Raw genomic sequence first — 23,419 nt, 5'->3', positions numbered from 1 at the left:
CCCTTCCCCCCTTCCCCCCCAGTGGCAATGTTGAAGGGCATTGGAAAAGTCGGTGGGAAGGTCGTTCGCACTAAACATTGCCACTGGGGGGGGGGGAGGGGGACCATTCCATGGTTTTTCCAGAGCATTTTCCAGTGTTTTTCTCAAACATTAAAGTCCATTAGAGAAAGTTTGTACATAGCAACGAGTTTTACACCCACGAGGGTTAACATATTAATTTTGTTGGTGGTATTTGTCGAATCTCTGAAAAGATTGTACTTTTAAATGTTTTTGGTAGACAAGGCTTAAGAGATGGCTGGAAAAAATACAATGATAAATGTGCAGGTACATTAGTTGGTATTATGATACAAATAACCATGCAGCTCCAAAATTTCAAGTATGTTTTTCTAGGAAGCACAACTTTGCACAATTATTGATTTTATTTTGTTCATACTTTTTTACAGACAAATATGAACAATGGGACTATGTCAAATAATCTTGATTTTTACTTCACTTTTGCACCACCTATCATCAGAAAAGGTTTTTATTTTGGATGTTTTTGATACAAAAGGTTTGACTGAAGAATGGAAAAAGTACAATGATAAATGTGCTGGGACATCAAGCTGGTATTTTGATACAAATAATAAAGCAAATCATAGATTTGCAGTATGTTTTACCAGAAATTGTTTCCTTGAAAGTACATCATACCCAATTAACTCTGTAAATACTATTTATACAGATGCTAAATTTCATGGTAGATATTGCAATGCTCTTACTAAGCCAGTCCGAGATTGTGGAGAGAACATCACAGTAAATGCCATTATGCTAGATACATTTCCCAATACAAAAAGTCACAATACTCCAACAGAAAAAGAAATCAGCTTTCCGGTAATGGATGATCTAAAGATACCAATACCACAGAAAGATGGGAGACCACCAATCTTTTTTGAGGCAAAACAAACAATAACATACGATAACAAATCAAACAAAAAATATATAAGATATTTGTTTGATTCAAAAATGGCTTGTGGAGCTATCACCGGTTTTGAAGTATATTATTATAAATGCCCATCTAGAACCAGTTCAATGACATCATTTGGACATATCAATGCTCCAACTTATTCCGAAAATGTAAAAGAGTATCAAGGGGAATGTGTTGAAAACGCTGTAAAAGTTGGTGATGAACTATTAACAATGAAGTGTTTATGGAATGGAACGATTGCGTCAATGACTGGACAATGCATTTGTTTACAGGGATACCAGAGAGAAGGAAATGAGTGTATAAGTAAGTATTTTAAAATTTACTTTCGATATTGAAAGTATCTTCTACCATGACTCATAAATAATCATGCTTCTACTACTATTGTCCCTCATAGTTTCTTCTCTCTGGGCTCCTCTCTCTCTCTCTTTTTTCCCAATGCTTTTTTTGGACCTACCCCGGTGGGGTGGAGGTCCTATAAATTAACCTGTGTTCGTTCGTTCGTCTGTTACCAACTTTTCATAGAATTGAATCATAAGAATCTTTTGATTTTTGGTCAGTACAAAGGAGCAAAATGGTAATGGCCAAAATGTGACGGAGCCCGAATTTCGATAAAAAAATGTTTTTGGGCAAATTTGGGCCAAAAAACAGCTAAAAATTGTTTTTTTTTGGACTTTGTGAAAAATTGGATCATTAATTTTTTCTAATTTTTTGCATGATAGTAGGGTACCATTATAGGTAAAAGATGGCTTAAGCAGATTTTTGCAAAAAAATTTTGTTGGCTTAAAAAACGCATGTTTATCTATAAGAATCACTATTAATAAGCATACATCAATTTTCTTAGTCAAATTACTCAATTTTTTTATGAGACAGAAGTTTTTTTCGCTCATGAGGGTTTATTTTTGAAGATTATGTGTGTTTAGACATGAAATTTTGGTTGCTTGGCGTGTTTTTATAGAAAAACTAGCCAAATTCGATATTATTTTATAAGCACATTATCAATTACTTAGGTATTAGCTTTTCTTGAGATTGGCTCTTTCATTCTTTATGATTTTTTGCACAAAGATGCATATTTTACTATAAACCCTCGAAAAATTGGATCATTGTTTTTTTCTGATTTTTTGCATTAAAGTAGGTAAAAGATGGCTCAAGCAGAACTTTTCAGCTCAAAAAACGCATCTTCATCTATAGGAATCACTATTATTAAGCATACATCAATGTTTTTAGCCAAATTACTCAATTTTTTGATGTTTTTTTTGCTCACAAAGTCTTAAATATGAAAGAATATTTCAAGAGCAAGAAATTTTGGTTTCTAAACGTTTTTTTTTTAAAGAATCAAACGACTAATTTTAATAGATCGTCACTATTTGTGTTCTGAATGATTGTTTAACGGTCATGCTCACGTGTGTTAAATGCAAAACCAGGTAGGTCCATAAAAGTATAACTTGTTTCATAAGAAGCAGTACATTTGGGCCATTTTTCGTAATATTCAGACATTATTTTCTGAAATCTTAGAAATGATTATTATCAAAATAGTTGGTTCTTAGGTTAAGGTCAAATTTTTCTTGTCCCTCTCTCCTCTCCTCCTCCTGTATTTTTAAAATTATGAATATACACACTCTCTTAGAATGTGACAGTCAACATTTCAAGCCAACACAAGGAAATGAACAGTGCACACAATGTGGCTTAAACTCACTTTCTAGCATTGATCGAACTGTATGTAATTGTCTGTATAAAAACAAACGTGAAGTCAGTGAAGTCAACAATCCTTTAGCTGTCTGTTACAGTAAGTTACTTGATATACATTACCCATGTCACGGTCATTGTGTGTTTATTAAAATAATTTCCATGTCGGCCGTTTCTTGTAGCGATTTAAGTGTCATTTATATTATATATTTTGAAGGAATCCCAGACACTCTCCATTCATTCAGCATTGCAAACATAACCAGTAGCTCTCTAGAAATCACTTGGTCTCATCCATCACAAGTCAACAAAACAAATATTTACATTGTGGATTGCAAAGGTTGTCCCTCTGGTGTTTTCCCTAAAACCACAACCAACAAATTTATTACCATCAATGGTCTTGGTGCGTTTGCTGATTATGAGATCAGTGTGACTTTCTCAAGTGAAGTTTCAAGGATGATCGGTGAAAATCAAACTTCGGAATTCAAATCGTTCAAAACATTACCAGGAGGTAAGCTCTTATTATTGCAAAAATAATAAAGAAAATTAAAATTAAAATTCTGTCTTAAAAGTTTGTGAACACTTTACTTGTTAATAATTTCTCAGCACTCATTTTTATGCTGAGTTAAAATTCAAAAACACCGTTGGAAAGATATTCTTGAGATTAAAAAAAAAAGAAAATTGAATTGACAAAACGATGATTAGAATATTTGAACATGATTTCACAATCTTTGTTTACTCTCGGGTACTTAATAGCCGTTTGGAATAAGCGGGGGGGGGGTGTTGGAAAAAATCTCAAAATTTAATAAGTGGGGGGTTGGAATAAAAATTTCCTGGGTGGAAAATTTTCGAAAGGAGGCTAATACAGCAGAATTAGGGCAAAAGAGTAGGTAATTATTTTGGCTATCTTTGGTCATTATTTGCCGTTTTTTCCCTTAAATGTACGATTAACATTGCTTGACGGAGACTCATACTGGAGATTTTTTTGTTTTAATCTTTAGTCCCTGGCATGGTCCAAAATCTGCGACAAAAGACACTAGACAATGGAAAGTTCGAATACATTGAACTGAGTTGGGACGAGCCTTTTGCTAAAGGAAACGATGACATTACATATTTAGTAAAATATGATGGCTCTACAAGGTCTACAACCTCAACCCGTTACATCATACATGAGATCACTGAAATTGACAATTTTAAAGTAGGTTTCCCGGGAACGTTTTCTCTAGTCTGGAGATCCATACTCTCTATTCAAACGTTTACACCACATAAGCAAAAATCCCATCCGAAGCTTCTCATTGAGAGTATGGTATTTTTGACCCAGTTTGAATTTGCTTACATTTGGTTTGAATTTCTTGCCAAAAAAGCTGTTGATAAGATTAGCCAATCAGGCAGTTGCGCACTTCAAATCAAAACAATAATATGACGAGATTTCAACAATTGTTTAACAGTTAATAGAATTACGCGACCAGATTTGGCATCAACAAAAATACCCGGCTGCTCTGTTATTTCTATATCACTATTCGTTTTAACTAAATTTTATACTTCAAAATCACAGGAACAGAGTAGACGGGCTACGTTTTCTTTTGAAACCTTCTTCTCGATAGGGTTTACCTTGTCCTTTGGCATATTATAAAAAAGAGGCTTTGAGTCGAATGAAAACTTTTTAATAAGCTTGCGGCCGAGTTTATAGCCGTTCTTAAATCTGGTTGGTAATCGTGCCCTGATCTTCACTGTGATTTAGTCAAATGGAAGAACTGTTTATGATAGCTAATTAAATCATTCAATTTTATAGGTAGCGGCACAAGTTTCAGTCAATGGACAAGTATTGGTTGGTCAATCAGCTATTTTGCATATAAAATTTCGTCCTGTCACCGGTACACGAAACTGATTTTCCTTCTTTCGTAATAACTATTTTTGAATTTGTTTCAAAAGTAATTGAGGTCCTAGAACCATTGAATTTAAATCAACTTTTCCTAAGCAAGGAAAAATTGAAACTTTAACTCATTTACAATGACGGTTTGAATTTTGAATCAAGCGCTTTCTTTGTCATCACGCGATAGATTCAAAAGTTTTGCAATATATTTGATTTTTGATTCGAAATTTATGTGAAAACGACGCTTTTCGAAGTAAAATAAAGTGGCATCATTTTCAAGCCAAAATTTATAGCTCCTCCGGGGTTTTAATTGCGATGGTTTCCTCTTTGCTAGTTACGTCACTCTGATTCTCACCCAGACCCAAAGACAAAGTATGTCTAAAAGTTCACAGGGAATCCAGTTACTCAAAATAGTATCATTATATTTTCCTACTTTTTTATCGTAGAATCGAAAAATCTTTCGGTTGGTGTAATTGTTACAATCGTTGGACTTGCATTACTTTTATTCTTAGTTGTTGGTGGAGTTTTGGTTTTCTACTACAGAAAGAGGTAGGCGGATGGGAGGATTTAACTTTGTAATCATTGTCGACGGAGAGAGTCTCCCATTTTATACAGTTGTCTTGAAGGTAGGGGGAGCCGTGGTACCGCTTTTTTACCTAGATCTTCCTACTCACCCTTGAATCTTTTATGTAGATACTGACATTAGGTAGGTAGGTAGATATTTTAAGTTTTAAGGTGTAGTTGGTAGTGTTAAAAGTTACGTCTCCGTGAATTACATAAAAGATGATTTTTGTCTTAAAGTTCTGAATAACTTGCAAAAATTTAATTTTCTGAGTATGATTACAATTTCTTCTGTATTGGTCCTGTAACCTCAACCGTATTTCAAAGAAGTTCAGAAACTCACTCTGTAATGGAAGGCTTCAAATTCTTGATGAGTTTCAAGCTCGATAACAAAATTCCAACTTTGGTTTCATGTTTTCTTACTAGAAAATTCTCAAGGAAAGCCGTTGACGAAAACAATGGAGATTACATGATACCTATTGATGGAGAACCTACGTACGAATCGATCAATTATGCTAAAATGACTGTCCGATTAACTGATAACAACCCCTATTACGGTGTTTCCGAAAGTACGCCAAACAAAAATGAGGATCAAGAGCTTGCCTATTTGGATTTAACCAATATCGATTGAAGTCAAAATTTAAGCTAAGTTTTTTTGTAATAAGTGAACATGTTTGTTTGTGGTATCGACCTGGCAAGAAGAGTTTTCGGTAGAGTGGTTTGGATTTAGTGAAAATACAATGATGTTGAAGATTGATACTATCAAGTCACTTTATCTGCTTTTGGTGACAGATATGATAGAGGACAATAACAATTTGATGAAGAAGAAAATGAAGACTTTTGCAAAGAAGAGTATTTCAATTTTGAAAAGCTTATTTTCGGTGAAGAAAAAATATTTTGAAATCTTTTTTTGCGGTAGATGGTGTATCTCTTACCGAACTAAAAAGAGGAAAAATTTTCTAAAAGCTTTTTTGTCTCAAAATCTTGAAAATAGTGCTTTTTGACCAATTTTTCATCCCAATTTTTCATAGAAAAACAGCGATAACTTTTGATGCATTAATTTAGAGAAATTTTCCGAAAAATTTAAAACAGTTCTATTCTTTGCGAACATTTTGAAAAGACTTCGAAACAAAACGGTTAATTACCCATTGAAACTTTGAACTTTTTATAAAAAAAGACAATGCAACATCATATTAACGTCTTTTTAAAGTTCATAGCGTTATTTTTGCAATTAAATTCATAAATACTCTTAAGGGATTTGATTAAAAAGCAATTTGTAAAGGCATTGTTAAAAGTATTAAAGAACCTAAAACATAACTTTTATGTACAAATACTAAAATCAAATTTTCGACTATATGGTCCCTTAATTACTCACTTTTTTCAAATTTTGGACCTACCTTAAGGTAGTCTTTTAAATTAACCCTTGTCCGTTCGTTTCGTTCGTTCGTTCGTTCGTTCGTCCGTTTATTCATCTGTTGCCAGCTTTTCTCGGGATCTGCTCATTAGTTTTTCCTATTTTTTTGCACAATGATGCAAAATGGCAATGCCCAAAATGTGACGGAGTCCGATTTTCGAAAAAAAAAATTTCTGGTCGCCAGGGCCGGAAGTGTCCCGGAAAAAGTGTTTCTGGATTTTCTCGAGATTTTATCGTTAGTTTTTTCTTATATTTTGTACATAGAGGGACGTTAGTACTGCCGAAAAGATGTTGAAAATCTTTTTCCGAAAAAATTTTTTACGCCCTGTAGAACCGGAAATGTGCCGGAAATTTTTTTTACGTTTTTTTCGTATTTCCGTGACACTTTTTCAACTTATTTGATCGTTTATTTACAGAAAAAGGTTCTCTATGGTGAAACTCAAAACTGCAAAACTATCATTTAATTTTCAATAAAATCATTTGTTCGATCCGGAACTCCTTAAAAATCGCCGGAACAGCCGAAAACCGGCGTAAAACAAGTATCCTTCATTTAGTTATACGTGACAGATTTTCTTGACTTTTTGCACAATGATATAAAATGGCAATGCCGAAAATGTGACAGAACCCGATTTTCGAAAAAAAAATTTTCCGGCCGAAAATGCCGGAAAAATAGGTTTTTTGGCATTTTCTCAAAATGTTATCATTATTTTTTTCTGATTTTTTGCTCAAAGATGCATATTAACAATTTCCAAACAAAGTCGAGTCCGATTTTTGAGAAAACATTTTTTCCAGCCGAAAATGCCGGAAATATGCATATTAACAATTTCCAAACAAAGTCGAGGATTTTCATTGGACTCTTTCCTTATAATTGGTTGTTTTTTCATTCAAAAACATTATTAATAGCAATGCCCATTATCAAGCATGTTTCAATTTTCAATAAAATTGATTTTTGAAGCCGGAACGATTTAAAAATTGACGGAACAACCTATTTTCGCCAGAAAGACCGTATTTCTTGAATTTCTCGAGCTGTACTTTATATTTTGTTTTTTGAAATTTTGCACACTGATGCAAATTGACAATACCTAAAATGTGATGGAGCCCGATTTTCGAAAAAAAAATTTTTCCGGCCGAAAATGCCGGAAATATGCTGGAAAAACTGGTTTTCTTACATTTTCTCGAATTTTCATCCTTAGTTTTTTCAGATTTTTTGCAGAAAGATGCGTATTCGCAATGCTCAAAACATGACCGTATTCGATTTTTGAAAAAATTTTTTTCCGGCTAAAAATGCCGGAAATTTCCGTTTTTGCAGATTTTCAAAGGATTTTTTCGTTTTAAGTCTTTGTTTTTTTTTAACAAAAACATTATTTTTAAGAATGTCCACGATTAACCATGGTTTAATTTTCAATGAAACTGATTTTGATCAGAACAGCCGAGAATCGCCGGATTTCTCGAATTTCTCAAGCTTTTCTTGTATTATTCTGCATTTTCATACTATTGTTGTCATTTTTCAATTGTCTTATTACATCAATCTTCAGGTAGGTCCATTCGCAGCATGTAGCTTGTTTAAGATAAATTTGATACTTTTGGTTTACTGTGATTCAATTGCAACAAGGAAATGCTCATATGACCACTCCCAAGGTCTTGTGTTGGTTACTAGGGTCAGGGGGGGGGTTAGCCGAAAGAGTCACCTCAAAGGGGTACAAAAACCATTTAAAAGCAATTGATTCTCTGTACGGGTTCCAGAATTACGAAAATCAAAAATCAACTCTCTCAAAGGGTCATAAATACTGTGAAAAGCACAGGTCAAAATCATATATTGACGCTGTGCCAACGAATCGAGATTCTATTCATCGCGCAATCAACGAAGACAAAAGTAACCATAACGACCATACAAGATCTTGGATGAAGTTCAAAGTTGATATTTTTATTCCCGTCGTTGAAAACACAACTAAAAATTATCATGAATGCTTTTTAAAAAGAGTCAGTGATAGAGAATCATAAAATAAAGTCTGTCTATTATTTCGATTCAATTAAAAGTGACATTTCCATAATTGATAGTTTAGCAATAGACGACATCGGATTTAGATAAATGCAATGCATTCTGGTTTCTAGGGACTCTCAAAGGAATTATAATAGATCAATTATAATAGATTATAATTCCTTTGAGATTCCCTAGAAACCAGAATGCATTGCATTTATCTAAATCCGATATCGTCTATTACTGTTATACATTTGGGGATCATGTAAAAGATTTCTTTCGAAAAAAACTCACTTCAATTACACTTGGAGGTTTCTGGGGAATTCGTAAATAGTAAACTGCATACTGATACAGTCTGCTAGACATTAATAAGGTAATATTTGCTCTTCATCTTTGATTCTTTCTACAGTGATTAGATTGACACATGCGCGATAAAATTTATATTATTGGTCTTCAGAGGTTAATATATTCTTTGAAAACTTAACCTCTGATACTCAGGGTAGGTCATAAAATCTTGAAATGTTGACCAAAACTATGGTCCGTATAAAAAACCTGGTCTGGAGCCTTTTGTTTCTTTCCATTGTTTCCTACTTGAACTTATGTTTTAGAAATTAGTTGTTTTTTTTGCTCGCTTTTTGATAATTTGATTAAATCTTAAACTAATCCAAAGAGGAATACTTGGTAACGTGATAAAAAACTCAGCAAATCGATTTTTATCTATCTTATCGATATTAACAAAAGAAAAAGCTAACAAAAAGTTAAAACAATAAGCTTACAGACCAGAGTTTTTTATACGGACCAAACCCCAATTTTGGGGAAACAATCTCTCTAAGGATAGCAAAAACGCCAAGAAATGGGAAAAGTTTTCGAAATTCAGTCTCTCAAGGGTTGATTTTCGAACTTTGGCTAAGACACACCCGTCATCTCGTATGGCGCGCGGAAGCGCCAATAAATACTATCTTGTTTAAAAAGAAACTATGTTTTATTCAAGGGATACTATTTCCCTTAAGAAGAAACTAAAAGTTCATTTCAGGAGAAACTATCTCATTTAAAACGAAACTATTTCGTTTAAAACGAAACTGATCGCGTTTTACTGTCTGGTCCGTATTTTACGTAAATCCGAGGTTGGGTGTGGGGGCGGACATACCCTTCACCTAGTACACCCTAGTCTGTCCGATTAGATAAATTTTTCACACCTTCTATCTTTGGTCAGTTTCGAGCCAATAGCTTTGTCCCTAAAACAATCAAATTCGTTCCCAGTACTTTTGTTCACTGGTTTACGATGCTGATGGCGCTCAACTACATCACTACTTTCATCACGTCCACCAGCAAAATTGATAAAGTGGTGGAATGCTGTGGGGACGAGATTGTAAAAAAATTTGTCATAAGGAGTGCTACATGAAATTTGAGCAAAAGATATCCATGTCTGAGGAAAAAGTTAGAAGGGGGTCCTATTTTTGGCATTTTCAAACAATGATGACGTCAATGTGTACACAATGACGTCTTCAAAGATGACGAAACGAAGGGTCCCACCTTATTTTGAAAAAGGATTGCTTGTTAAAAAGGAGGAACAGAAACTTAGAAGAAATGGTCTCTATGGCTATAGTTGTTATAAAAGCACGCTTTTTTCTTCTAAGCTCGAGTTACAACTCTTCCTTACTCGGCTTTTTGATAAAACAGTATTTATAACTCGTTTACGGAACTTAGTTTCTTTTTAAGTGAGATAGTATCCACTGAATGAAAGATAGTTTCTTTTTAACAACATAGTTTCGTTTTAAACAAGATAGTATTTATTGGCGCTTCCGCGCGCCATAATCTCGCAAACCTAGTATCCCCCTTCTGGGCATTGAGCAAAAAGGGGTACGCGGATGTGCTGCTAGTCAGGGTGCCTTTTTTTACCTCCATGAATCCCAGGTAGGGTCGCAAAAACACCAAAATAGAAAAAACAGTTCCTCGTAGGGCACCATTCTGAGAAAGTTTGGGAAAAAAGTATAAAACATTTTGAGAAAATTTTGAAAGTTCAGTCCCATTAAGGGTCATTTTTCTCCGCAAACTTTAGAAAAATTTCGAAAAAAGAAAGTCAGCGTAGACATGATGAGGGGCGCAAAATTTGTGTAGGGCGGGAGCAGATTTGTATGACACTGCAACTATCTATTCATGATATTAATCTGCTCTCCTACACAAATTTTGCGCCCCTCCTGTCTACGCTACTGTAGTACCCCCTCCCCCGGGCCCAAGGTATCAATCTAATGAAATCGAAGCCCAAAGGACTAGAAGTAAATTTCCTAGGTAGCATTTAAAGCTATTAAATCCTACCTGTGCGGTCCACGTGGATTTTACACAAATGCCGGATTGAAAGTAAAATTTACCGCCAGATTTTCCAAAATGTACCACTCGAAAACAAAGAAATCGCTAGATTCAATCCGTCATCAAAAATACGGCGTACATTTTAAAGGCTTCACTTTTTCTTGCCTCAGAAAGATTAAAGATTCGCTTCTAGCCCTTCGGAATTCTATTTCATTGTATCAATCAAAGAATCTTTCGATTGTGCAATCTTATTTTGAGAGATAGCCAAAAGCTTTTCCACATTTTACTATGTTACTCCGTCGTTGTGCTTTTTCTCACAATATTTTGTTTTTGTTTTGTTTTTAAAGCGAAGGAGGGTGAAATCGATTACACGTGTTCGAATTCGTATGTGTGTCTTTTGAGATAAGAATACAAAGACATGTATTTGCTCCTAACTTATCTCATAAAGAGAGACTTTTATGATTGGTAATGTTGTTGTTTCGTTGTTGGTCCGCTGTTTCAAGTTTTTTGTAAGATAAAAATTCTTTTCTTTAACCTTTAACACGTTCTGATACTTTTTTAGGTTTGCTTGTCAAGTTATTTTTTTTTTCGAAGCGAGTGCCTGATTTCATTTTGAGGTTTATCGTGAAAATATATTTGTAAAGTAGTGCGAAAGTCTTGAGTGCTAGAAAGGGTAGGTCTGAAGGGGTATGTTTTTGTCGCGCAAATGGGATGAATGGGACCCCTGATACTCATACTTGGACTCGTTAAGGTCTCCCATTAAGTCACCTAAACAAAATGAGTGCGGCCAGGGTATTAAGGTACCTCATCCTCTGAAGGGTCCCAAAATCATGGAAATCCAAAGTTTTCTTTTTCAAATTAGCTTTACAATTAAATTGTATAAACTTTGGGCCCCCTTAAATATGATCAACAAAGTTTATCAAAACCGAAGAGCCCGGGGGGGACTTAGGCAAGAATGGATGATGGGTATGTGCGGACGGTAAGGGTTAGCCTGGGTATCCAGACTCGAAATTTCAGAAAAAAAACTCTTACCTCAACATACAAAGTTTCTAAAATTTTAGAGTCTGGTGCAAATAAAAAAGTCTGATACAGTTTTGAATGACACAGTCTGTGAGTGAACCCTTGTTGACAGAATCTCAAAACTTTGGAAACCCAGGCAGACACACATAATTACTTACCATAAAACCTCTTTTACAAACTCAATAAACTTTCAAAACTACTTTAAACTATATCCAAACGCCAGACACATCCATAAAGGCTCCTTTCCATCAGCCATTTTGTTTAGAAATGAACCTGTGTTTTCATTTTCATTTGTTTATCTTTTTTTGCCCATGTCAGCTTTTTCCATAAATTATGCGCGCGCATTGAGAAGTATCGAAAACCCCGCGAAAATTCTGCTCAGTGACTGGGCGCGTACTGACCAATTAGAGATACTCGCATATGCAGGGACAGATATCCCTGCAGACGAGTTACTTGGACCAGACCGTAAACCAGAGACAAGATTATAAAAAACTAGACGGTGAAATAGTTTACGGTCTGGATATCCAGGCTAGGTAAGGGTCGGTTTTTTCACCTTTCAAAGTCTCTCTAAGGGTCGGAAAAATCAAAGAGTTTTAAATGAAGCTCTCTAAAGGGTTGGAAAATTCAGGATTTTTAGGAAATTTTTAGATTTCCAGAGAAAAAATTGTAATAAAGTCTCTCTAAGGGTATGACTTTTTTCAAAAATCAAAAAAAAAATTCAAAAAGTCTCTCTAAGGGTCACCTTTTTAGCAAAAATCAGTCTCTCTAAGGGTCGGTTTTCGGAGGTCCCGTCCGCGCATACCCCTCATTCTCCAACTCTAGTACCCCCCCCCCCCGGGCCGAAGAGTAAAGGCTTGGGGGACATGAGAAGTTTTTTTCACGTTGGTGCAATGCAACGTGCTCCATCCCACCAACACAAGAAAAAAAGTGCGTGTCCCATGGTCTCTTTTTTTGTTTCACGAGACAAAAATTGCGGGAAATACCCAAAAGACACGCTGATTTTGTCCCTGGGACAATGGAGCAAAATTGATTGTGAGATTTTACGTGTCCCTAAGCTTTAACCCGCTAATACTTCTGTTAATTTTTTAGAGCGGCATATGCCGACATGGGCAAAAAGTAGCGATTTTGACTTCATTTTCTGAATAATATATGAAGTATTAGCAAATGACTATAATTTTGAGTTGAACATTGTAGAATAGTTATTTTTCAACATAGAAAAGTTTGTAACTATTCATTTTTTTCATTTCGAACCACCTAATGCAAAAATCTTGTAAAAAATGATAAACTTTCGGCAAATAGGTCAAAATTTCGCATGTCTGCAAATCCCGACAATGGCAAGGAAATCGAAAACGACATCGGCACGGAAAGGGGTAAGGAGATCATTGAACTAAAATAAGGCACCACTAAACCTCTCAGAGTCAAGAATAAATTTAATGGCAAGATTAATTATTGAGTTGTTTAGGTTGAAAACTAATTCTGGATCACCAGGTTGAAGAGCTTAGAAGGGTTTAGTGGATAAATATTTATGTCTACGTACTGAAGTTTGTTGAACAAAAGATGCCTTGCCTGAGAGTAAATAGAGCAGTGCAAAAGAAAGTGTTGAGAGTTTTCGATGGAATTTATCCTACACGCACAAAAAGGATCTAAGGTATCACGAAAACCGTGTCTAAATTTATGCTCATTGAGGTGACTAAATCCTACTCGAAGACGGTTGAGAAGGACCACACCCTGGTTGTCACGAGCTCCAAAAACAGGAGAAGGTTTGGGCCTTAGAAACTCGAAGATTGCTTTTTTGAAGGTAGATACTGAAGGTAGATATCTCTTATACGACCATCCAGAATATTCCACTGTGATATGCAGTAAGGATAAAAAGAATTTCGGAAACGCTCAGTTCGAATATTAAGTTGATAAATAGGATTTCTTGTTCTTAGATTAGAAGCTTAGCTTAATTTTTGAATAAAGTCCTTCTGTACCCTGTAATTCGATTTTTCGTCTAAATGTTAAAATTTCATCAGAAATCAAGAATTTTAGACAACCCGTATGGGCCACCATGAAAGTCAATCCAAAATCCCTTCCGCTCATTTTGTGGACAATCTAGAGTAGAATGACCACTTCAAATTTGGTGTTGTTTGGGCACTTGGGTCAGCGTCAATCTTTGCCAGGAGATCGAAAAGTGGTATTTCGAGAAAACGAGGATTCAAGATTTTTTCTCTTCAAATTTCTCAAAAAGACTGCCAATTTGACCTAATTTGAGAAGGTTTTGTCAAATACAGTAAATCACATTTCCAAGCTCCCTGGTGCACGCACAACCAGTGTGCTGAGTTTCACTCATTTTAAGTCATTTCTAAAGTCACTAAACCTTAAAATGAGAATCTCTGGTCAAGTAGAAAAAATTTTTAACTTTCGTTTTCCAACTTTATGTTGATATTTTATGAAAATTCTTCAACACTTACATCAATCTACTCAAAATTATCTTATCAGCGACTTATTAATTTCAATGACATTTCAATTTCTTTTGAACAGACTCTTAACTACTTTTATTTTTTCTTCTTGATCTACATTGTAACGTTCAAAAAAAGTGGAAAAGCGTTTAAAAAGATTAAAACCCATCTAACAGATCTCTCAAAATTCTCATTTCCACCCATCATGAAATGCGAAGGGCTTTCGTGACGACCTGTTAAAGTATCATTTAGTTCGAGAGCTGTCGGCCTTTTTATTAGGTCATAAGCCTCAGAATTTTAACCATCCTCAACGTGTTCACCGTATCGAAAACTGTCAAAAAAGTTTTGTCAGATCGAACACTAGCGGTCTCTTTGATCTGCACGAGCCCAAAAAAGAGGTCAAAAAAGGGCTTAAATTTAGGTCATGAGCCTCACGGCTAAAATTTTACAAAAGTACAACCCTTAAGGACAATGAAAATCGAAAATCTAACCAAAAAATCCGGTTTCTTGACCTGGTCAGATGCCCAAAAAAGAGGTCAAAAAAGGGCCTAAATTTAGGTCATGAGCCTCATGGCGGAAATTTTACAGGTGATAAGTACAACCCTTAGGGACAATGAAAATCGAAACTAACCAAAAATCCGGTTCCTTGACCTGGTCAGATGCCCCTGAAGTTGAACAATTTGAGAATTTTCGGGGGGTCGAAAATGACCCCCCTCTTAAACAAAACTTTCTATAGCGTTTGATCTACTAAATATTTAGCGATGAAATTTGGACAGTGTGTCCATAACATCCAATTACACTTTGTGGGAAATTTATGTCATTATTTGATGACGTCATTGTGTCGTAATGACGTCATCAGTTGCTCAAAATGTCCAAAATTTTAAATTTTTCTTACTTTTTACTCATTTTAATTAAATTTTTTTATATATCAGATGCTCCCTTTTTCATTCTCCAGTGTGTCCATAACATCCAATTACACTTTGGGGAAAGTTTATGTCATTTTCGATGACGTCATTGTGTCGTAACGACGTCATCAGCTGCTCATCAGTTGCTCAAAATGGCCAAAAGGGAGTCATTTAGTCATCTTACTTTTTACCTTTTTTTCATAACAGATACCCACCTTTTTCATTCTCAAGTGTGTCCATAACATCCAATTAAACTTTGTGGGAAATTTATGTCATTATTTGATGACGTCATTGTGTCGTAATGTCATCATCAGTTGCTCAAAATGGCCAAAAGGGGAGTCATTTTAAGTTCATCTTACTTTTTACTCATTTTTTCATAACAGATACCACTTTTTCGTTCTCAAGTGTGTCCATAACATCCAATTACACTTTGTGGGCAATTTATGTCATTATTTGATGACATCATTGTGTCGTAATTACGTCATCAGTTGCTCAAAATGGCCAAAATCTTTAGTTTTTCTTACTTTTTACTCATTTTAATTAAATTTTTCTTTATATCAGATGCTCCCTTTTTCATTCTCCAGTGTGTCCATAACATCCAATTACACTTTGGGGAAAATTTATGTCATTTTTTATGACGTCATTGTATTAATTTGACGTCATCAGTTGCTCATCAGTCGCTCATCAGTTGCTCCAAATGGCCAAAACATTGGACATTTGGCCAAAAGGGGACATTTGGCCAAAAGGGGTCATTTTTAAATTGTTCTTACTTTTATCTATTTTATTTGGTAGATACCCCTTTTTCATTCTCCTGTTATCTCTTTGGGCTTGTAAAAAATAGCCTGTTTGAAAGACGAAGTGGTGCTCTGGGTTTCCTCTTACACGCCAGACGAGTTTTGTATCAGTGATTCAGTATTTTGTTTTCTCTTACCTGTTTCTTTTCTTTGATATTGAATCTTCCCTTATGCAGAACCTCTACTTAAGTGAAGAAATCTTTGCAGAATTAAATTTCGCGGTTTTTTGACAAATCCACGTTATTAAATTCCGCCGAACACTAATATCCTCAAGATTTAAAAATCACCTCTAAAATTGGTCTTTTAACGAGAAAATAGGCCATATTGTAAACTAAAATTATCTTAACCGTGAAATTAAATTACGCGAAAATACCGAATTTTGAGCTGTGAACCGCGAAAATTCCTTTCCATGAAAATTTCTCCACTTAAGGTAAATGGGAGCATCTTTCATTTTATAAAGATTCCTCATTACGAGTCGTTTTGAAAATGAGACTAGGATTGGTGTAATACATCTCTGGGTTACAGCATTTTCAAGTCATGGTGGAGTAACTAATGGAGTGACTCTAAATTTACGGATCTCACAACATTTTACCCAATGCCTAACTAGAGTATATAGCTTTTTAATTATAGACGTACGCCAATCTATGAGTTGATATCATTGCGCTGATTATGCCGTAAATGACGCCTAAATTTGTGAAAATCGCAAATAAGGCTAAAAGAAAATCATCAAATCGAGGATTTATAGTAAAATTACATTGAAACTGCTGTTTAACCCTTTGAGTGCCAGGGTCCTTTTTTCTAATATTTTTTTAAAAAATCGCTAGTTCAAACTTTAAGGGCTTATATCTCCTGATCTAGAAGGAATTAGAAGCTCGTATATAGCTCGTTGGATAGCTTAGAGTCTCTTCTTTCTTTTGGGCGCCTTCGGCGCCGCCCGATTTAGGAATGGCGTGGTGGGCGGTGGCCAAGGGGGGGGGTAGGTTAGGGAATTAAAGCAGTCAGGCCCGCTGCGCGGACCTGACTGAACTGATGAAAAGGTGCCCAGTGGTAAAATTTCAAATCAATTCACTAGAAGACAGAATAAAGTAAAACAGGGCCAAATTTGGAGGTTCTTGGATCACTCGTTGACCAAAAATAGTCAAAAAACGGTCAGAATCTCAAAAAAGTGAATTTTTGTCAATTTTTTGCATTTTTTTGACTTTTTTGCTTAAAATTTCGCTGGAAAGACAAAGACTCACTTTTGAATTTTTTTTTGCTTGACCATAAAGGACAATCTAATTCCTACGAGTTCGACCAAAAATAACGATTTCTAACTCAAACTGGGCATTACAGGAGGGCTTCGCCCTCCTATATAGCCCATGTCGTATATATACGACATCGGCACTTAAAGGGTTAAGTTAAGTTATATGGATTTGGAGAGACAAATTGGACAAATTTGGCCAGTACGCAGGGTTCCAGAGGAACTAATTATTAAGGGCTCTGACCATAGTGAATTTTTCATAATTGCCGTGTTTAAATTGTGTTTTCTGACTGATGTAACCAACAAAACTATAGCATGTTATACATTTTCTGTTAGACAAACTATTCCTGAATCTGAAAATTCAAAAATTGCATTGAAAATTTTTGATGAGGAAGAAAATGAAGTATTTCAACTTTGAAGAGCTTAGTTTCGGCGAAGAAAAAACATTTTGAAAAAAATTTCGCAGTAGATGGTGCATCTTTTACCGAACAATAAAAATCTGTGCGGAAAATTTTTGTAAATGCTTCTTTGTCTCGAAATCTTCAAAATAGTGGTTTTTCATCAATTTTTCATCTGGATTTGGCTTAAAAAAACAGTCATAACTTTTGACACATCTTTTTAGAAAAATTTTCCGCAAAATTTAAAATAGTTCAATTCTTTGCGGACAGTGTAAAGAAATTTTGAAACAAAAAAGTTAATTACCCATTAAAACTAAGCACTTTTTGTAAAAGAGGGTGATGCAACATATTAACATAACTTAACATAATTTACATCAACATATTAATCAACATATTAACATAACTTAACATAACTTAACATAATTTAACAGCAAAAAGACACAGTTTGTTATATCTGGAGATTGTCCATTCCAAAATCCTACAGTCATCATTAACGACAAAGAAGTAAAACCGCAATCAACTCTCAAACACTTAGGATTCCACTGGGACACAAAATTGAGGAAAATCACGCTTGCCAGTCATCAGGAAAATCGTATTTCGGAATTGTGGGCGGTAACTTCCTCTTTAATAGCCAGTGGAGTAAGAAAGATGCACCCAAATATCATCTCGAACATATTCAGATCTATCGTGCTACCAAAAGTCTTGTATGGAATGGAGCTTACAGTAACCTCCAAACCCTTTCTTGAACGCCTGAACAGACAGTGCCGATCAGCCTTTAAAAACTTGCTTGGCTATTCCAAATTTGGCGCTAACGACTTGAACAAACTCTACCAAGTGGCGGATATTACACCGTTCATCGAGAATCGAAAAGTAGGCCTTCTCGCTCAGCTAATGAAAAATTGTCAAACTTCAAAATATCTTCTTCACATTCTGGCTTGTCATGACCGACAGTACTCGATTATCCCAAGTATAATGCAGATTTGTGCACGAGAAAGTATTAATATTGTTGAGCTAGTGCTTTACTACCAGAAACCCTTTAGAGTTTCTAATCCTGGAGATTCAATGATTAATGAAATTGGTCTAGACTTGGTTGAAAGATTGAGAACCCTTATTGCTAATTGGGATGCTCATGAATGCAGAGTTGAAATGTGTGAAATCATTAACACACCCCTGTCTCAGTGCCCCGGTGGCATGATTTCAGTACATGATTTTTTTCAGTACATGGTTTCAGTAGATGATTTTTCCCTACGTCACTGCAGTAATCAAAATTTTATTGCACTCATTTGTAATCATCCTAAATGGCTTGGGAATTCAAGAACTGTTTTTTATTGTCGCTGTCTTTATTCAATTTATATCTCAATTCACAAATGAGTGCAATAAAAATTTGAAACTCTGAAACTTTAATTGATGATCTGTTCCGTAAAGTAACCGCATCTAACAATACAAACAACCTGTTCTTTACAATTTCAAAGATTTCAGGAGAATGGAAAAGATAAAATATGTAAAAGTAAGAAGAACTTAAAAGGAGTCCCCATTTTGGCTATTTTGAGCAACTGATGATGTCATTACAACACAATGACGTCATTAAATAATGACATAAATTTCCCACAAAGTGTAATTGGATGTTATGGACACACTTGAGAATGAAAAAGTGGTATCTGTTATGAAAAAATGAGTAAAAAGTAAGATGATTTTAAAATGACTCCCCTTTTGGCCATTTTGAGCAACTGATGAGCAGCTAATGACGTTACGACACAATGACGTCATCGAAAATGACATAAATTTTCCCCAAAGTGTAATTGGATGTTATGGACACACTGGAGAATGAAAAATAGAGCATCTGATATAAAAAAAAATTGAATTAAAACGAGTAAAAAGTAAGAAAAACTAAAGATTTTGGATATTTTGAGCAACAGATGACGTCATTACGACACAATGACGTCATCAAATAATGACATAAATTTTCCCCAAAGTGTAATCGGATGTTATGGACACACTGGAGAATGAAAAAGTGGTATCTGTTATGAAAAAATGAGTAAAAAGTAAGATGAACTTAAAATGACTCCCCTTTTGGCCATTTTGAGCAACTGATGAGCAGCCGATGATGTCATTACGACACAATGACGTCATCAAAAATGACATAAATTTTCCCCAAAGTGTAATTGGATGTTATGGACACACTGGAGAATGAAAAATGGAGCATCTGATATATAAAAAAATTGAATTAAAACGAGTAAAAAGTAAGAAAAACTAAAGATTTTGGACATTTTGAGCAACAGATGACGTCATTACGACACAATGACGTCATCAAATAATGACATAAATTTTTCCCAAAGTTTAATCGGATGTTATGGACACACTGGAGAATGAAAAAGTGGTATCTGTTATGAAAAAATGAGTAAAAAGTAAGATGAACTTAAAATGACTCCCCTTTTGGCCATTTTGAGCAACTGATGAGCAGCCGATGATGTCATTACGACACAATGACGTCATCAAAAATGACATAAATTTTCCCCAAAGTGTAATTGGATGTTATGGACACACTGGAGAATGAAAAAGGGAGCATCAGATATATAAAAAAATTTAATTAAAATGAGTAAAAAGTAAGAAAAATTTAAAATTTTGGCCATTTTGAGTAACTGATGACGTCATTACGACACAATGACGTCATCAAATGATGACATAAATTTCCCACAAAGTGTAATTGGATGTTATGGACACACTGTCCAAATTTCATCGCTAAATATTGAGTAGATCAAACGCTATAGAAAGTTTCGTCTAAGAGGGGGGTCATTTGCGACCCCCCGAAAATTCTCAAATTGTTCAGCTTCAGGGGCATCTGACCAGGTCAAGGAACCGGATTTTTTGGTTAGATTTTCGATTTTCATTGTCCCTAAGGGTTGTACTTATCACCTGTAAAATTTCAGCCATGAGGCTCATGACCTAAATTTAGGCCCTTTTTTGACCTCTTTTTTGGGCATCTGACCAGGTCAAGAAACCGGATTTTTTGGTTAGATTTTCGATTTTCATTGTCCTTAAGGGTTGTACTTATCACCTGTAAAATTTTAGACATGAGGCTCATGACCTAAATTTAAGCTCTTTTTTGACCTCTTTTTTGGGCTCGTGGAGATCAAAGAGACCGCTAGTGTTCGATCTGACAAAGCTTTTTTGACAGTTTTCGATACGGCGAACACGTTGAGGATGGTTAAAATTCTGAGGCTTATGACCTAATAAAAAGGCCGACAGCTCTCGAACGGTAGCGCTTGGTCCCGTCTAGTATCATGCATTAGTTTCCAGACATTTTAAATTCATTAATAATAATTTTTTTATCTATGTCTTTGTCTGATATGAAAACAGAAATTGAGTGTGGTTGTCTTGTTTCGAAGGTCTCTATTTGTTTTAAAACTTTCTTGGTTTCAGCTGTATTAAAAACTTATATCAAAATTAATTTGATAAGAAGGTTCATTGTTGGCGGGTGGTACACGCTTTTTTATAAGAAGAATGGTGTTTTTCCATTTAATCATGGTCCATCAAGGATAGTCTTAACTTTTTTGGGAAAATCTTCCTGGAATATTCTTACGATATTCTTAGATTAAGATGAAAACTCTAGTCTAGATTTAGCATGCAAGCAATATATATACCTCAAACAAGAATTTGGCATTTCTGTTACACTTTTTAGCACCACTGGGGAATAGTCGGAAAAAATCCTCTAAAAATGTCATTCTTAGGTTTTGGTGCTAAATTCCTTAATGGTTATATTCTTAGCGTATATTTTTCTGCTAATATTATCATGAATATTCTCGTAAAGTATATTCTTATAAAAAAAGCATGTGTTGAAATCGCGACTTTTTAATCTTGTTTGTGATCATTTCACTATTCAAGCTTTGTGTCTGAGATCTAATACAAAAGGTTTTATCTCATACTGGTAGTAATTCCAATATGACTTTTGTGGTTTCTATGAGATAGAAATACCTAGAGACGTTTTGAGAGTTCTATATAAATTGAGTGATGCTATAGTTAACAGGGAGGACGATGGGTATGTCAGTAGAAAATAAGACATGGACCATCAACGATTTCATCGAATATTTACCGTTTTACAACGCTTTCACCATCAAAATTTTGTGTTTGATAAATGTTCCAACCTTTGTGGCTGGTTTCATCTTATACGTCAATGTTTTGATCGCTCCTGAATTACAATGCGAGTGGAAGTTAACAACCTTTGAAATATCTCTCATATCTATTGCTTTTTATATTGGAGAAGGTTGCGGATCGTTTTACTGGGGTCGAACGGCTGATATTTATGGTCGTAAAGTGATACTCATTGTAGTCACAGCATGTATGATCTATTTTGCTTTGCTGTCATCTGTTAGCGATTCATTTGCCTCACACATGATGATGCGATTCTTCGTAGGAGCTGGTTATAACGGTTGTTTTATAATGACCGCAGTTTATTCCACTGAATTCACCAAGAAAGCTGATCATTGTAAAGCTATACTGTTCGTGAGTATTGTTTTTATTGTTGGTAATCTTGCAGCTATCGGAGTATCCTATTTTACAATGAATTCTTACGGATGGGGAAACTTTATTCTTTGGTCAATGCTACCGTGTCTTTTGCTAGTGTTTTTAATGGTGCTACTACCCGAGTCCATTCGATTCTTGACTGTGAATGGAGAAAACAATCAAGTGTTGGAAATGTTAAATGACATTGCAGCTACTAACAACATTTCATGGCCTGAGAATATCCTATTTCAAGAAATATCGAAAAGTAAGAATATAATCAACAATCAAAGCCCTGGCTACGTTGAAGTCATGACAAAACATTGGAAGAAACTGTTGGGCTTATCAATGTATGGGATTCCCTTATTTTTAAGTTACTACGGTATTCCCTTCTTTATTGATTACAAACTTCAACAACAGAGTTCTTGTCAATTCAATAGAACACAGACAATTGTTCAATGTGCTCCTTTGAGTGATTCTCAAATTGTACGTTCCTTTCTAGTCAACCTTGGAATGTTACCAGGAACTATTTGTGGTTATATTTTAGCTGAAAAATTCGGTCGAAAAATTTTACTTAGGTTTACAATGACACTAATGAGTATTTGTTATTTCATTCAATTGTTTTGTGTACCTTCGATTATAACATACATATTATTGTTTTTGGCGTCTGGGTTTGGGATGAGTTCAACTGTTTTCATTATGCTTTTCTCATCTGAATTGTTTCCAACAAATATCAGAAGTACTGCATCTGGCATGGCAGCAACCCTATGGAAAATCTTCTCTATTATTTCACCACTTTTGTTCCAGCATTTGATTTATACAAACTGGACTCTTGTTATTGTTTTGATGGGGATGTCGAGTCTGATTGGTATTGTTGGATTGTGTATCCTTCCTGAAACACTTGGTCAAAATTTAAAGGATTACTAAATTCATTTTATTAGACAATGACGGCATGAGACTTTTTGGGTTATTTTTAATTAACTTGTTGAATGAAAATAAGTAGACATGCAGTTATTAACACAAACTTAAATATTTTGTGTTAGAGGCCACTCACAAATCGATGTTTCCCATAGTTCTAAGTATTAGACTTAGCGTCATTTTGACGTTAGTCGTGGGAAGAATCGATATGTGAGTGCCCCCTTAATTAAAATCTCTAATGAAAACTAGCCGTGAAAAGCAAACAAACAAATCGTGTTAATTTACGTGTTATCAAGGCCATTAATTAGACGCCTAATTATTTTCGTACACTAAGGTATCGGTTGTAGGAAATTTGCGTTATCCAGTGCTAAATTCGTATACACAAAGTTTTACTTTGGTTAAACTAAAATAAATTTCTAACCATTATCTTGT

At 35.0% G+C, this 23,419-nt stretch overlaps 2 protein-coding genes across 2 annotated transcripts; both read left to right on the top strand.

Moving 5' to 3' along the window:
* The first annotated feature begins 752 nt into the window (after window positions 1-752).
* Window positions 753-5,706, top strand: LOC136813974 (ephrin type-A receptor 3-like). The gene is made up of 7 exons (XM_067070488.1): window positions 753-1,264; window positions 2,586-2,744; window positions 2,862-3,152; window positions 3,643-3,839; window positions 4,434-4,515; window positions 4,961-5,063; window positions 5,502-5,706. Exons 1-7 carry the CDS (start codon window positions 802-804, stop codon window positions 5,704-5,706), a joined length of 1,500 nt encoding a protein of 499 aa, XP_066926589.1. The 5' UTR covers window positions 753-801.
* Window positions 5,707-21,539: 15,833 nt separating this feature from the next.
* Window positions 21,540-23,135, top strand: LOC136813920 (putative transporter svop-1). Its single transcript, XM_067070435.1, has one exon. It carries the CDS (start codon window positions 21,605-21,607, stop codon window positions 22,994-22,996), a length of 1,392 nt encoding a protein of 463 aa, XP_066926536.1. The 5' UTR covers window positions 21,540-21,604; the 3' UTR covers window positions 22,997-23,135.
* The last annotated feature ends 284 nt before the right edge of the window (window positions 23,136-23,419 follow it).

This window comes from Clytia hemisphaerica, unplaced genomic scaffold (genome assembly GCF_902728285.1).
Source record: "Clytia hemisphaerica strain Z4C2 unplaced genomic scaffold, Clytia hemisphaerica genome assembly, whole genome shotgun sequence".
Classification (NCBI taxonomy): Eukaryota; Metazoa; Cnidaria; class Hydrozoa; order Leptothecata; family Clytiidae; genus Clytia; species Clytia hemisphaerica.
This window is presented reverse-complemented; position numbering and strand designations above follow the sequence as displayed.

Bases quoted from the DNA above. Each gene is read 5' to 3' on its own strand.
- LOC136813974 (XM_067070488.1), top strand. From the start codon at position 802: ATGCTAGATACATTTCCCAATACAAAAAGTCACAATACTCCAACAGAA. The intron at 2,745-2,861 runs GTAAGTTACTTG...TATATTTTGAAG, and splicing joins TCCTTTAGCTGTCTGTTACA to GAATCCCAGACACTCTCCAT. The intron at 5,064-5,501 runs GTAGGCGGATGG...TTTTCTTACTAG, and splicing joins GTTTTCTACTACAGAAAGAG to AAAATTCTCAAGGAAAGCCG.
- LOC136813920 (XM_067070435.1), top strand. From the start codon at position 21,605: ATGGGTATGTCAGTAGAAAATAAGACATGGACCATCAACGATTTCATC.